At 46.5% G+C, this 14839-nt stretch overlaps 2 protein-coding genes and 1 long non-coding RNA gene across 8 annotated transcripts in view; 1 reads left to right on the top strand and 2 right to left on the bottom strand.

Moving 5' to 3' along the window:
* SMYD1 (SET and MYND domain containing 1) overlaps positions 1-6114 on the bottom strand; it is a 33105-nt gene extending 26991 nt beyond the window's left edge. For both annotated transcript variants that reach the window (XM_074197146.1, XM_074197138.1), the window contains exon 1: positions 5882-6114. In XM_074197146.1, coding sequence (XP_074053247.1) covers positions 5882-6018 — 137 coding nt within the window. In that variant the 5' untranslated portion in view covers positions 6019-6114. The remainder of the gene's footprint in view (positions 1-5881) is intronic.
* A 2785-nt stretch (positions 6115-8899) lies between these two features.
* LOC141513066 (uncharacterized) lies at positions 8900-14411 on the bottom strand. 2 transcript variants are annotated; one of them, XR_012475689.1, is made up of 3 exons: positions 14155-14411; positions 11987-12144; positions 8900-8924 (listed from the first exon to the last, which is right to left on the bottom strand). It is a non-coding gene; the product is annotated as an uncharacterized LOC141513066 (long non-coding RNA). The 2 variants fall into 2 exon arrangements; XR_012475688.1 differs by lacking the exon at positions 8900-8924 and having other exon boundaries at positions 11893-12144.
* Positions 14412-14534: 123 nt separating this feature from the next.
* KRCC1 (lysine rich coiled-coil 1) overlaps positions 14535-14839 on the top strand; it is a 40622-nt gene continuing 40317 nt past the window's right edge. For 2 of the 4 annotated variants that reach the window (XR_012470809.1, XM_074197038.1), the window contains exon 1: positions 14535-14778. Coding sequence is in view for 1 of the 4 variants with exons in the window: in XM_074197038.1 (XP_074053139.1) it covers positions 14535-14778 (244 nt within the window). In the remaining 3 variants the exon portion in view is untranslated. The remainder of the gene's footprint in view (positions 14779-14839) is intronic. The other 2 variants (XM_074197127.1, XM_074197120.1) reach the window with 2 other exon arrangements.

Here is a 14839-nt window from a genome sequence, read left to right as displayed (position 1 = left end):
GCTTGGGGAAACCTGGAGGAGGAGAGGGAAAGAGAATGGCTTTCCCAATCTCCGGTAACCCCAATTTGCTGCAACCATTGCCCTGCTCTCCAGTGCTCCCCCAGAGGCTCAGGGACAGGAGAAGGACGCAGGTGACCCTAGTACTTTGTGTCAATCCCCAGGTCCTGTCTCCTCCTAAATGGTTTTCAGGCTCTCTCCATGGAACTGCTTCTCCTCCTCCTGGGGTGCTTCTGCTTGGAGGAAATCAGTGACTGTTGGGGTCACCTGGGCTGACTGTCCCCTTCCTCAGAATCCCCAGGAGATGCCTGGTTACTCTGGTCAGCTGCAACTGGGTCAGACAAAAATGAACTCAGTGTTTTTCTTCTTCAGCAACTTTGACCACTCTCTTTTCTCAACTTTGAGGGGGATGCTTGGGACTCAAAAGATTGTCCAGAAGGGAAAACCGACTTGTTCGGAATGACCTTCACTTAAGCCTGCAGTCTTACTAGTTAGGTTTTGGCACAAACTGGCAAAGGCAAAATTACTTGGAAAATGTGACTAGTTTTTCCAACTCCACCTCCTAAACCAGTTCAAAAGGTGCAGAGAGAAGGGGCAAGGCTCTGAAGCAGTTGGTGGACATCCACTGAGAGCCAGGTGACTGCTGGCGGGGCTTGGGAAGGACAGGCTTCCCAGCACCTGTTCCCAGGGGCACACTAGATGGCCCTAAGAGTCCTGGAACACTCTGACATTCTAGGAGTCAGTTTTTGGTTCAAATTAAAATTCAGATCAATTCAACTGGGCTTAGGCTCCCTGAGGAGCTGCGTCTCCATAGAAAAGCATCAAAAGACACTGATAGGCTGAGTTGGAACTAAGGAAGGCAACCAGAGCTTAGCCCCCCGCTGTTGAAGTTAGGGGACACCACACCCGGAGGTCATCGAGCACACTCAGGTTTTTATTCAACAACATAAAAAAAATAGAGTCTGTTTTGATGGGGATAGAGGACTAGACCCTTATTTTCACTAAGTACCAGGGGGAAACTCCCTCTATCTATCTAGACTAGAAATTTGGCTGCTGCATTATAGCCTTGGGGAGCACTTGCCCAGAGTCAGGTAGCTAATATGACTAAGAAAAAGGATTTGAACAGAGATCTTCCGAAAAGACTGGTACTCTACCAGCCTGCCTACCTATGGTAAAAATAACTAGTTAAAATGGGCACTATAGGAGAGTAACTGGGGTAACCCCGCCCATGGGGTCCCACAACAGAGGCCTAGTGACTCCCTCCTCTCATCTTCCACCAAAAAAAGAACCTATTTCACACTGTGGCACTAATTTAAATTTTTTTTAAAAAGTAACCAAACAAATAAAACCTGGTTATAGCTCTCTTAGCAGGACTTGGCCAGCATAGAGACAGAAGAAACTAAGACAGAAGTTTGTGAATTAAGAGACTTGCCCAGTCACACAGCTGGTAACTATTAGAGGTAGGTTTTGAACTCAGGTCTTCCTGACTCCAAGGCCAGAGCTGTAACCCCTGTCCCACCACGGTGCCTTCTCTTTGTTCTGTCTGTCTTGAAACAGCAGATAGCTTTATCCTGACTTGGACACCAACACCCTCTAAACCCTTCCTTCATTATCTGGATGTCCCTCACGCTATCTGCAGGAGGCACTTCTATCCTAGCTTGGGTGGCTGGCTTCACTTGTAATCTCCTACACCATTCATGTCCATACGTGCATCTCCCCATGACTTGGATCTATCCTCTCTCTTCCCAAGAGGATCCTGGGTTAAAAAATCCAGGGCAGGAAGGGACCTCAGGAAGATCATCCCCCTCATTCAGCTCTTTCCTCCTTTTACAGCCAAGGGAACTGACACCAAGGTTTCCCAGATAACAAATGCAGAAACCAGGATGATAAGGATGGCAAGACCATGGAAAATGCTTTCAGGTCTGCAAAATGCTTTACAAACATAAGCTCACTTGATCCTCAAAATGACTATGAGAGGTGGGTGCTATTAGAATCTACATTTTACAATAGAGGAAATTGAGGCAGATAGGTCTTCTTGACAATGGACAACTAGGTGGCACATCAGATAGATCACCAGGTCTGGAGACAAGAGGGCCTGAGTTCAAATCCAGCCTCTGCCACTTCCTAGCTATGTAACCTGATTGTCATTTCACCCTGTTTGCCTCTGTTTCCTTATTTGTAAAATGAGTTAGAGAAGGAAATGGCAGACCACTCCAATATCTTTGTCAAAAAAACCCCAAATGAGATCAGGAAGAGCCGGACACAACTGAACAACCACAATGTCTTACCTGTAACCCCAATGCCCCCAGCTACTTAAAGTGAGCCCAGGTGCTCTAACTACAAATCCAGAACTATTTCCAAAATACATTACCATTAAAAAAAAGATCATATGTAGTTAGGCACCAGTAAATATGTCTAAATGAATGAATGAACAAATACACAGTTTTGGGGTGACATTAGGCATAAAATAAATGAAAATCTTGAGTCATCATCCTCTTCATTCATTCATGCCAGAAGTATTTATTAAGCACCTCCTGAATAAGCTCTTCCTGGGCAGACAGTGTTTTACCTCTGTCCTCAGCACCTGGCAGGGTCTGGCTCATAGGAGGTGCTTTGGAATGATATCCTGCAAGAAGAGAAGTGGCATGCACAGGGAAGGCTGTCCTTGGTGACACCAAGGCGAGTCACTCCACCTTTGCCTGCCTCAGGTTCTTCAACTGTAAAACATGGATAATAATAGTGCCCCCCAGGGTTATTATGAGAATCAAATGAGACCATGCTTGCAAAGTTTCTAGGGTCCCTAGGCAAAGCTCCAAGACTTACAGATAACTTTCCAATCTGTGTCAGTGAAGGGAGTTTCCAAATTGAGAATTGTCTAAACAGGACCAGAGAATCCAAATCTACCCTCAAAATGGGTAAAGGCACCATGCTGGGACCTAGTGACAAAAAAAAAAGAAGCATTCCCTGACCTCAAAGAACTTTTGTTGGGATGACTTACAGGGGTCTTTGCTCTCTTACATGAAGGGCAATCCTATCCAGCATCAATGGGATCTCAGTCTGCCAAAGGACCATATTGCACCATGATTTGGATATCTTTCTACTCCAAATCTGCTCCATGGGCCAACAAAGAAATGATTTTTATATTTCCTCTTCCCTCAGGTTTCATCAATAGGAACAAATCAGGATCATATACCTGTTCTGGTCAGAGGCAAAGGGATTTTTCTTAACAAGTGACTGCTTGGTGAGGTCCAGGGGATCCCTATGCTCTCCAGAATCAAATTTAAAATCCTTTGCTTGGTCCTTCAAGCCCTTCACAGCCTGGACCTTTCTAGCCTGACAACATACATAGGATTCTCCACACATTCTAGTCCCCAACTACGTCAGCCTTAGTGTTGCTCAGACAAGATGCTGCATCTCCCTGGACCTTTGTCCAGGTTCTCCTCATGCCTAGAAAGCCTTCCTCTTCACAGCCACCAGCTGCTTTCCCTGGCTTTCAGCTAGCCCTAGTTCAAGTCCAATCTTCAGCAGGAGGTCCCTGCATTGCCTCAGCTGCTGATGCATTCCCTTTGAAATGCTATCCCCTCTACTTTCCTCTCTTTCTTTTTCCTTTCTTTCCTTCTTTTTCCTTCCTTCCTTCCTTTTGCTTCTTTCCTTCCTTTTTTCCTTCCTCTTATTCACTGCCTTCTCTATATTTAGAAAAAATACATATACATGGAATATATGCAGTATAGATAGAAGATTATTTCCAAGGAAAGATGCATACGTATGTGTGTATGGATGACGTCATATTTATGAGTATATATGTATAAATATCTTGTCTACACCTAGTTTGCAAGATGCCTCCCCAGTTTGGATGTGAGCTTGTTGAGGGTAGGAAAATGGTTTCTGCCTTTCTTCATATGTCCCCATTACTCAGTATAGTCCTTAGCTCAGAGGAGGAGGGGTGATGCACAAAAATCACACTTTTGTGGGATGGTTTAGCTCCTCTCTCCCCTATCGCTCCCACTCTCTCAGTCTCCAAGGGATAAATTAAGCTTCCCAAAGTGACCTGATCTGGTTATTGTTTGGCCTTTGTTCTGACACCAAGGAGATGAGCCATGACAAGCAGGTGAATTGGACTTAAGTGAGTCAGGGCTGGGCAAAGACACAGCCGTGTGTCTCCTCCAGAGCCACAAGGATCCAATGGCCAGATAGAGAGCAGGATGACTGGGGATGGCACTGGATGCAGTGGGAGGCCTTGGCTTTTTAAGCTGCTAAGGTCTTTCCCAGGGTCTCAGTTTGATTGAAGCAACACCCATAGAGCCATTAAGGTTAGATAAGAAATGAGGCAAAGAGGGGCCTCTTTAAACATAGTCCAAATTCCTCATCCATGTAAAGGGGATAATAGAGGAGGACTAGGACCGCCAGGTAGCTAGTGTATAGATGGCTGGGTCTGGAGTCATGAAGACCTGAGTTCAAATTCAGCCTTAGACTAGATGTGTGACCCTAGGCAAATTATTTTATCCCATTTATTTTAGTTTTCTCCACAAAATGAGGCGAAGCAAATGGTAAATCACTCCAGTATCTCTGCCAAGAAAATTCCAACTGAGTTTTCTATGTGTAAATCCTATATAAATGACAGCAATTTTATTATTACTACATCACACTGCCTCTAGCATCTGTTTGAACATTTGTTTAATGGTAGAGAATTAGCCTCTAGACACAGAGCTGAAAGGCCTCAGAAACCAACTCATCCACTGCTTTCATTTAATAGACACTAAAACTAAGGATTAGGTTTTCACCAATTGCCCTCGATGGCAAGTGGATTGCATTAGAAGTGTGATCTGAACCCAGGTCTTCTGATTCCAAAGCTAGCATATTGTCCCCTGAACCACACTGCTCCTTACCCAGGCCCTGGCATAGCCCAATGGACATGAGACCAGACCTCTTTTCCAATTTCCCCCTTCACTAGCTGTGTGACCTTGGGCTCTCTAACAGGCTCTCTGGGCTTTGGGTAATATATGCACAAAGTCACAGTTCACGGATGTAAAGCTCTTGGGCTAGCCTAAAGTTTTTTTTTTAAAGTCTAACTTCCCCCTTCACAGTCTCCCTATTTTCCCCTCCCCTCCCCTCCCAGTCACCACAGCCATAGTGAAAACCCTGGCCCTACCGTGAGAGTGCTACTGTGCCACAGATGTGTGAGGGAATAAAATCACCAGGGACTTTGGTTCCTCTTCCACAGGCTTTTCTGACAGGCTGGCAGTCATGGACTGGCATCTCGGAAGAGACACTGAAGGATGGAGGGGCCATGGCAGAGAGCGCCAAGGACAAGGACGAGGATGAAGGCACCTGGGGCTAGCCCCAACAGTCCCTGAGGAGCACCAGGCTTTGGGAAGTCACTCGACTTAGCCAGAGCTCTGTCTGTGATGAGGGGATAGATAAGATGGTCCCCCAGATCCCTCTAACAATGTGCTGCCTTTCTTCATGCATCCCCATTACTCAGCACAGTCCTTAGCTCCGAGGAGAAGAGTGAATTTATGACTATGTCGGAGAGCAACCAATTATTGGGCTCTGATCTAGAGGGGCAAGGGCTAGATTTGGAGTCGAGGCACAAAGGACTCAGCCCTGGTACTACCATGGAAACTTGGGCAAAGCTCAACCTCTTGGGCCTCCATTTTCTCATCCATAACATGTGAAGGTGGGTCTCTAAATGAGATATTTGCCCCCCCAAATGCCATTATTGCTACTATTTTTATTATTATGACCCCCACAGTCCCGGTTCTAGACCCCATGACCTCTCACCATTCCAGTTACTGGTCCCTCTTGGGGTGGCAGGGTCTGGTCTCATTCACGTCCCCCACCGAGTCCAAGACACCCCTCCCCCAAACAAAAACTAGTCACCTACCTGTCAAAGACTACAGCCGAATAAGCCCGCTCGGCAAAGACTACATCGGCAGCCCAGAGCTCTTTGGTGGTCTTGAGGCCCCGGCCTTTGCCTTCCGAAGTGAACACTTCAACTTTCTCCATGCTTCCTATTGTCATTGCAGAAACCTCCCTGGCCCAGCCCGGCAGATTTTAGCTGCTGCTATTTCAGCACCTTCGGCATCCCCAAAACCAAGTCCATAAATGGTCTTGCCACCACCCCTTGCCTCCACAGCCCTCCTCCACCCCTCACTCACCTCCTCCTCCCCTGCCCACTGTAACACTGTCCAGAGGGGTGTGCTAGGATGGGCAGGGCAGGGTAGGGCAGGGGGAGAAGGACAGTGACAACCCCCAGGGACCAGCCAAAACTGAAGCAGCGAGGACTTGGCCACCAGCTCTGCGGCCAGCTTGGATGTGTTATCATTTGGCGGGTACTTTCCCAAGGAGACATTGTGTGTACATGTTTAGAAGCCCCAGACCCTAATTCACACTCCTGTTTTGCCAAGGAGTTGGGAGGGTTGTTCACTGGGATATTTTTAGCAGCCAGATGCTTCTGTCTATCAGGAGGTAACAGCTGAAACCGTGGCTGGAGGAAAAATGGCCTTTTCTGGGGCCAGGATCGAGTACCAGGATCAGGAGGGATCAAAGGATGTGAGCCTGGAAGAAGGGGCAGCAGCAGCTGCTGCAAGCCTTCACAACCACCAGCCTCTCTCCCTGCCTGGGGTTGGGCTGGAACAGGCATCTGAGAAGCTAGACCCAAATCCCAGCTTTGTCTTATATGACCTGTGTAACCTTGGATGAATCACTTGACCTTTCTGAGAATATAAATGGTCTCAAAGCATCATAGCTCTTGAGCTAGAAGGGACCCCAAAGGGTCTACCAATGAGTCCTCTCATTTTACAGATAAGGAAACATGCCTTTGCATGAGGTCACAGGGGCAGGATCTGAACACAGGTCCCTAGACTCCAGTTCTGGTGCCCTGCCCTCAACCACAGCTTCCTCATCTATAAAATGAACAAGGCTGGACGAGCTGCCCCCCAATGTCTTTGATGGCTCTATATCTAGAATCCCCTGGGATCATTCTGTGTGTGTGTGTGTATGTGTGTGTGTGTGTGTGTGTGTGTGTGTGTGTGTGTGTGTGTATGTAGCAGTGGGGGTCTTCATCAGAGTAGAAAACTCGACAGGCAAATTCCACCTGCTCATATAGTTTGACACCTTAGAATCTTAGAAAGTGGCCAAAAACCTTAAGTTTGCCCCAAAAGTGAGATTTGAACCCAGGTCTTCTTAACTCCATAGGATCATGGATCAAAAATTTAGAGCTAGAAGTGGCTTTTAGAGGACATAAGGCCCAACCTCCTAATTTTACAAGTGAGGAAAAGGAGGCACAGGAAAGTTGCAATACTCCTTAGGTGTTTTGCCTGAATGGGGGAATAAAGCCTTGAATGGGAAGAAAGTTGTTAACCCACTTACACTGTAAGTTGGAACTCTTTCCAGAGACCTCCCTATACAGATGAAGTCATGCATCTAGTTTAAAAGAGGGACCTTGTGTTCCCTACACCTCTCAAACATTTGTATGACTGTGAAAATGTCTCCAAGAGTTTTGTCTTATTCCCTTCCCTGTTTTCATCAAGGACATCCTTGGTGCATGTGAGAACTGCTCCCACAATTATTTTATGTCAGAAAAAAACAGGCCTTCTTGATAACTAGACTTTGGATCTTTTTTTATATTCTTCCCATCTTTGAAGGATCTTTTTTAAAAAATCAATCCTTAGGAGCAGCTAGGTGGTGCAGTAGATAAAGCACCAGCCTGGGAGTCAGGAGTCCCTGGGTTCAAATCCGGCCTCAGACACTTAATAATGACCTAGCTGTGTGGCCTTGGGCATGCCACTTGACCCCCACTGCCTTGCAAAAACTAAAAAAGAAATCAATCCTTAGGTGCCATTATAACATTCCTAGGACAGATTTCTTCTATGTGCTTTTGGTCAGAAACAGCTCCTCTTCTTTATTTTCTTAAGGGCCATCTCCACTTCCTCTTGTGGCATCTCGAGTCCTTTGGTACCAGGACATACCCAAATAAGTCCAAATAAGATGGCTCCACTGTCCTCAATGGTATCAAAATGCTAACAAATGTGTTCCATTTTGCATCGCTGTCGTCATCCAAAGATTCTTGGGCTGAACTGAAAGATGGATCTCATACCAAGCTTTCTATAGGCTTGTTTCACCTTCTACTAACTCCCATTCTTTTGTGATTTAGACTTTAGAGCTTAGATGGAACAAGAATTTATTACTATTTCATTTTATCCTCATAACCGCCTTGGGGGAAAGTGCTATTATGAGTTCTATTTTATAACGGAGGAACTGGGGCAAACAGAGATTGACTTGCCCAAGGTCTGAGTAATAAGCTAGTAAGTGTCTGAGGAAGGATTTGAACTCCAGTCTTCTTGATTCCAACTTCAGGGCTCCATCCACTCTGCCACCTCAGTGTAATTATGAAGCAGTTCTATTCATAAGCATACATCCGTGGTTCCAAGGAGCTTTGTATACATGCTCTCCCAATGCCTCTGGTGGAACACCAGAGATTTTAAGTGACCTGTCCCAGTCTGTGGAGTGGCCAAGGCTGGCTTAAGGTCTAGCCCTTCTGACTTCCAAGCTGGTTTTCTTTCCATTATCGCTTCTCTGTGAGAATTCCTTTAAAAATACACTGGGGTCGAGTGAGGTCCACACAAAGCAGGCCAGACTCTCCTCCCCCCACCCCTCTGCCCTGATAAGTGGGCCTCAGAATAAAAATAGAAATGTCATAGCAGGTTTCCTTTGAAGATAAGGATAATGTCCATCCAGGAGCATTAGCCTGGAGACACTGCTCAACACCAAGCTGGAGTCCTTTGCCTCAAGTATGGTTTTCCTGGTGCCAGACAGATGGTGTGCTCAGCCTCCTGGTCTTCAACTTCATTTAGATGATCCAGAACACACCCAACTTGGAATAATGAGTTTAAAAAGTAGAGGCCTTTGGAAGGATTTTTTAGTTCCTTGGAGAATACAAAAGGGAATATTGAGTCACACATAGGTGCCCACATGGGTTTCAGGAGGAGGATGGGCTGTGACTAGCCTTTGAAATAGTGATATCCTCAATGGCTATGGGATAGCAATCCAAAACTTTGGTCCACACCTCCCATGTGGCATAAGTACTGGGGTTACAAAGAAAGGCTAAATTGTTGATTGACTTGCTGTGACTAAAAAAAAAGTCAGTTATATAAATGGTGCATTTAATCTTATTCTCAATGATAAAACCACTTGGATTGCTCTAAGGTCTGCGATTCAATGTTTTTCCCATGGCCATTGAGTACATTTGTATTTCAAAGACTGTAGCATATATGTTGTCTCTCCCACTAGAATGGAAGCTCCTTGAGGGCAGGGACTGTGTGTGTGTGTGTGTGTGTGTGTGTGTGTGTGTGTGTATGTGTGTGCGCATGCATGTGCACGTGAGTATTGGCATCCACAGTGGCAAGCTCAAAGTGGGCACTTATAAATAAAGCTTGTGGATTGATTGATTGAATGACTGGTTGATTCATCAGTATCCAGGTTACTGGACTCCTCTACTGTCTAAGGCTGCATTACACACAGCATTTCACTCACTTGTGAGAACATGGACTTTTATCTTTGTGAAATCTCTGGGGCTGGCGGCCAGAGGATATTTACTGCTAAAAGAATGCCACCAAGTGGTGAATCAGGAAAGCTGCCACTGGTCATTTGTGGGCTGGTCATTTCTAGTTTTAGCCCTGATGGTCTTCACAAGCCTCAGCCTTGTCCCGACTTGAAACACAAGGGACCCTGGATTGCTTATCACTCAATTGTGTGGTTATTTTAACTAGGCCATGTGTGAGTGGTAAATAAAGCTATTTCAGAAACAACCCAAAGCACTCCACTTACTCTGCATTCCAGAACCAAGACTAGGGGAGCATGGAAAAGCCAACATAAGGGCACTGCTCAGCCCACATGATAAGACAGTGTTGTCATCTGGCTCTACATTTGAACGTTGCTTTGTGTGACCACCAAGAACCAGAAACAAAGTAGAGAGTGGTCAATGGTAGAACAGCAGGGGAAAAAACGGTAATCCACAAATATGATGGGATTTAATTGTGCTGTAAAGTGATGAATATGAGAAATACTGAGAACAATTGAACTGAGGCCAAAGAAAGTAGAGCAAATAAAAGACCACATACACCATGGCTATAATCATATAAGTGGAAACAATCACCACAAAACAATCAAAAATGAATGTTGCAAAAATACAAAGACCAAGCTTGGCTCCAACTTCCCTTCTCATCCCCTAGTAGAAGTGGGAAATAGGAGGGTCTATAGGTATGGAACTTCATAGAATGCCCTATTTGCTCAATATAGACAGGCATTGCTGGTTTGATTTCTCTTCCTGCTTTTGTTTTGTTCTTTTAAAGATTCATTAGTCCTTTGATCCAGAATATCACTACCAGGACTATATCCTGAAGAGATTATGAAAAAGGGTAAAAGTGTCACCTGTACAAAAATATTCATAGCAGCTCTTATGGGGGTGGCAAAGAAATGGAAATTAAGTAAATGCCCTTCAGTTGGGGAATGGCTTAGCAAACTGTGGTATATGTATGTCATGGAACACTGCTGTTCTATTAGAAACCAAGAGGGATGGGAATTCAGGGAAGCCTGGAGGGATTTGCATGAACTGATGCTGAGTGAGATGAGCAGAACCAGTAAAACACTGTACACCCTAACAGCAACATGGGGGCGATGATCCACCCTGATGGACTCGCTCATTCCATCAATGAAACAATCAGGGACAACTTTGGGCTATCTGTGATGGAGAATACCATCTGTATCCAGAGAAAGAACTGTGGAGTTTGAACAAAGACCAAAAACTATTACCTTTAATTTTAAAAAAAAAAATCATTATCTTATTATGTAATTTTGCTATCTCTTATACTTTATTTTTTTTCCTTAAGGATCTGATTTCTCTCTCATCACATTCCACTTAGATCAATATAAACCACAGAAACAATGTAAAGACTAACAGACTGCTTTCTGTGGAGGGTGGGGGAGGGAAGATTAGAGGAAAATTGTAAAACTCAAAATAAATAAAATCTTTCAAAAAAATAAAGACTCAGAAGAGTTCATTCTTTTTTAGTAGGGATAGTAATTGTTTTGCTATGAGAGTTAACTCCTTTTTAGTAGGGATATTTACAGAGGGAAATCTAGTTGATGTAAAAACAAAAGATATTAAGAAAATCTTTTTACTCTAACTCCTCTCATTACTTGCTGGTTAGTCTACACTATCTCAAACCATTTGAAGGACTCCAACCAACAAAATCAACAAAGGAGTTGGGTGAGAATTAGTGGGAGCCCTCCCCTCAACTTTCCATAATTCTCTTGGTTAGCAAACAATTCAACTTGAAGAAAAAAACAAAAGGTCTGGAAAAAGTTTGCTCTCTAGTCTGCTTAGATCCTTTGCACCTCAGCAGCGCATTCTTGTCCTCATTCAGTCATGTCTAAGCATACTATCCATTAGTTTTTCATGGCAAAGATACTGAAGTGGCTTATCATTTCTTTTTCCAACTCATTTTACAGATGAGGAAATTGAAGTAAACAGAGTGATGTGACTTGCCCAGGGTCACATAGTTAGGAAGTGTCTCTGAGACCCAGATTTGAACTGAGGTCTTCCTGACTCCAGGTCTAGCTCTATCCATTGAGCCATCTAGCTGTCTCCTATTATGATGCAGCATAGCTACCAGCATTCATATCAGCAACGGAAGTTTTCCTGTAAAGAGAGGATCTTCATTTTCTCTTCTAGAACACCACTTCACTTAGAAACCACATGATGACCCTAACACTTTTCTTCGTCAGTGAGCTCCAAGATTCTATTTGCTATCTCCCTATTATGACCTATGCTAAATCACTATTTATAACATATGTATCATATGTGTGTATAATAAATATAATTTCATCATAGTATTTACAGATGTACTTTATATTTTACCATTCTTCAATCCAAAGGAATGAATCTCTGAAAGGAGTATAATAAGGTATGCTAGAATGCATTTCCTACCCAATTAGGTAGTACATTAGGTCTGTAGTCCAATTCCATTTCTCAGAATTGTCTCTTCTGGGAGACAGGCAGTGCAGTCTTTCATCATAAGGAAAGATTTGGAATGGTGGGGGTCTTGTGAGAGGTTTAAAAAGTAGCAGGGAGGTCCACGGAGAGTTCTGTTGGAAGACAGAGAAATTTGGGGGTTTCAGTGAAATAAAGAAACTGAAAAAGATTATATTGGGGCAGGATCCTAATAACCTCAGAGTTGACAATATGCTTAAGATCTCCAAGGGAGTTTTGAAGGTATACATGAAGCAGAAGCAACTAAAATCCAAGGATTTTTGGCACCAGAGAAATTAGTTTGGAGGTAATTGTGTCCCTCCTTGATATGTTCAGAAACTGAGAAAGAGGATGGGGATAGGATTAATCTATCAAGGCTCTGTATATAGACATACCCATCCATACTGTCCAATTATTTTTCTTTGTTATTTACCTTCCTATATGTAGCAATTAAACACTTTGCTATTGAACTGATCAATAAAGGAAGGTACACTGGAAAGGAGGGGTGTTCTTTTTTCTCCTAACTGATTTCATCCATGTAGACAACTCCTAGAATGACAATTTCCTCCACCAATGCATTTTTGGGGAGATTTGGGGGGGGGGGTAGGAGGGGCCAAGGCAATAAGGGTTAAGTGACTTGACCAGGACACAGCTAAAAAGTCTTAAGGGTCACATTTGAACTCGGTCCTCCAGACTCCATCATCCACTGCATCATCTAGCTGCCCCTGCAATTAGCCAATTTGTCTGTAATTTGTTCATTTTGTAGTCTTCAACTTGGCAGCTAGGTGGTAGAGCAGGTAAAGTGCCAAGCCTGGAAGTCAGGAAGACATCCTTTTGATCTCAAGCTGGTCAGACACTTACCAGCTGGGTGTTTCTGAGCAAGTCACTTTACCCTCTTTGCCTCTGTTTCCTCATCTTTAAAATGAGATGGAGAAGGAATGGCAAACAAATCCAGTCTGTGTGCCAAGAAAATCCCTTGTGGGGTCATGAAGAGTCAGCCATACTAAACACCAAGAGTCCTAACCCATTGCCTGGGGCAAGGAGAGCTTAAGTGACTTTTCTAGGAGTCATAAAGCCAATATATTTAGAGCTAAAGAGTACAAAGTCCAACAACTCCATGATTTTACTCAGATGAGGAAACAAAAATGCTAAACAATTTGTTCGAACTTGCCCAGGTTTCAGAGTGCTTGTGGCATCCAGGTCTTGCTGACACCAAGATGTCACCCTCTAACGCACTGCAAGATACATCATCATGATTACCCAAAGTACCTTGCATAGTGAACCTGAGGTCCATCAAATGGTCCTGAAGCTCCATGGGACCTCTTCTATAGGCATGGGTGCCTCCTTCCTTCAATGATACCCGCCTACTTAGCTTATTGCAGAGTTGACCCTTTCTTTTTAAAAATTTAAAGGAGGGGCGGCTAGGTGGCAGTGGATAGAGCACTGACCCTGGAGTCAGGAGTCCCTGAGTTCAAATCCAGCCTCAGACACTTAATAATTACCTGGCTGTGTGGCCTTGGACAAGCCACTTAACCCCATTGTCTTGCAAAAACTTTAAAAAATAAAAATAAAATAAAATCTAAAGGAAATGAGAATAGTCGTAGATTGAGTTATTATCTTGAGGTTCATCATTTTCTTCAAAAGACCATGGAGAGGAGATCTCTCAAGGTCAAGTCTTTTCCCATTAGGGAAAGCTCCCGAGGGCAGGGCTTGTTTTATTCACACGACCAGTGTTTAGGGGCAGCAACAGTCCCACAGTCCCTTCCATCGACTCCGGCTCTAACAGACTTTTGCCTTTCTTTGGAGTAGACAGCAGGCGTCCACAAATGCGCATTGCTGTCCCCCCACCCCAAGGAAGGCTGAGGAGGCTGAGGGGCGCGAGGCCATGCAAGCACACGCTTTGGGCGCCGCGTCAGCGGCCTCGCCTGGTGCCCCGGGTTCATCTGGGTCCAGGGCTGGGCGCCGGGTCAGGAGGACGGGAGGGGGCTCCGGTCTGGGTCAGGTGACCTGCCCAGGGTCGAACCCCTCCCCCCCCCCCGATTCCGGTCTCTCGTTTCCTTCACTGCTGACAGTGACGCCGCAGCCCTGGGCCAGCTGCTCAGCCAAGGGCCCGGGCAGGCGCGCACTTGACCCCTGGCAGGGCCAGCTCCTCTTCATCCGCGGAGCCCGACTGGGCCTGGGGGCAGCCACGTGGTCGGGGCTCGATGACGTCACAGTCGGAGCTTCCGGTCCAGAGCGGCGGAGGCGGGATTCGAATGGCGCGGCCGCTTCCTCTCGGCGCGAGCCGCCCCAGCGGTTATTAGCGCGCGCACGCGCTCTCGTGAGCGGGCGGGGCCCCGGGGACTGTGACGCAGGCGCAGGAAGCCGGGCGTCCTCCGGCCCGGGCGGGCGCCCGAGAGCGAGGCCAGAGCGAGGGAGGCGCAGGCCGGGGGCGGGGCCGGGGGCGGGGCCGGCCGCGCGCCGCGAGGGCGCCTCCTGCGCAGGCGTGCCGGGCCGCCCCGCTGGCATGGCGTCGGCGCCGAGCGCCGTCAGCTCCTCCTCGCCGCCCCCGCCCCCGCCGCCGCCCGGGCCGGCCGGGCCTCCGGGCGCGTCCTCGTCGTGCGCGGCCCCGCGGTGCGCGGCGGCGGCGGCGGCGGCGGCGGCGGCGGGAGCGGGCGCGGGCCCCGGGGCCGCCCCCGCCGGCGGCGCCCCTGCGGCGGGGAGGGGGGGCGGTAGTGGTAGTGTAGACCCCCGCCCCGGCCTCCGAGAAGGTGAGTGCCCGGCCCGCCGCGGGGGAGGGGCCGGGCGGGGAGGGGGCGGGGCCGGGCCCGG

This window comes from Macrotis lagotis, chromosome 1, assembly GCF_037893015.1.
Source record: "Macrotis lagotis isolate mMagLag1 chromosome 1, bilby.v1.9.chrom.fasta, whole genome shotgun sequence".
NCBI classification, from domain to species: domain Eukaryota; kingdom Metazoa; phylum Chordata; class Mammalia; order Peramelemorphia; family Peramelidae; genus Macrotis; species Macrotis lagotis.
This window is presented reverse-complemented; position numbering and strand designations above follow the sequence as displayed.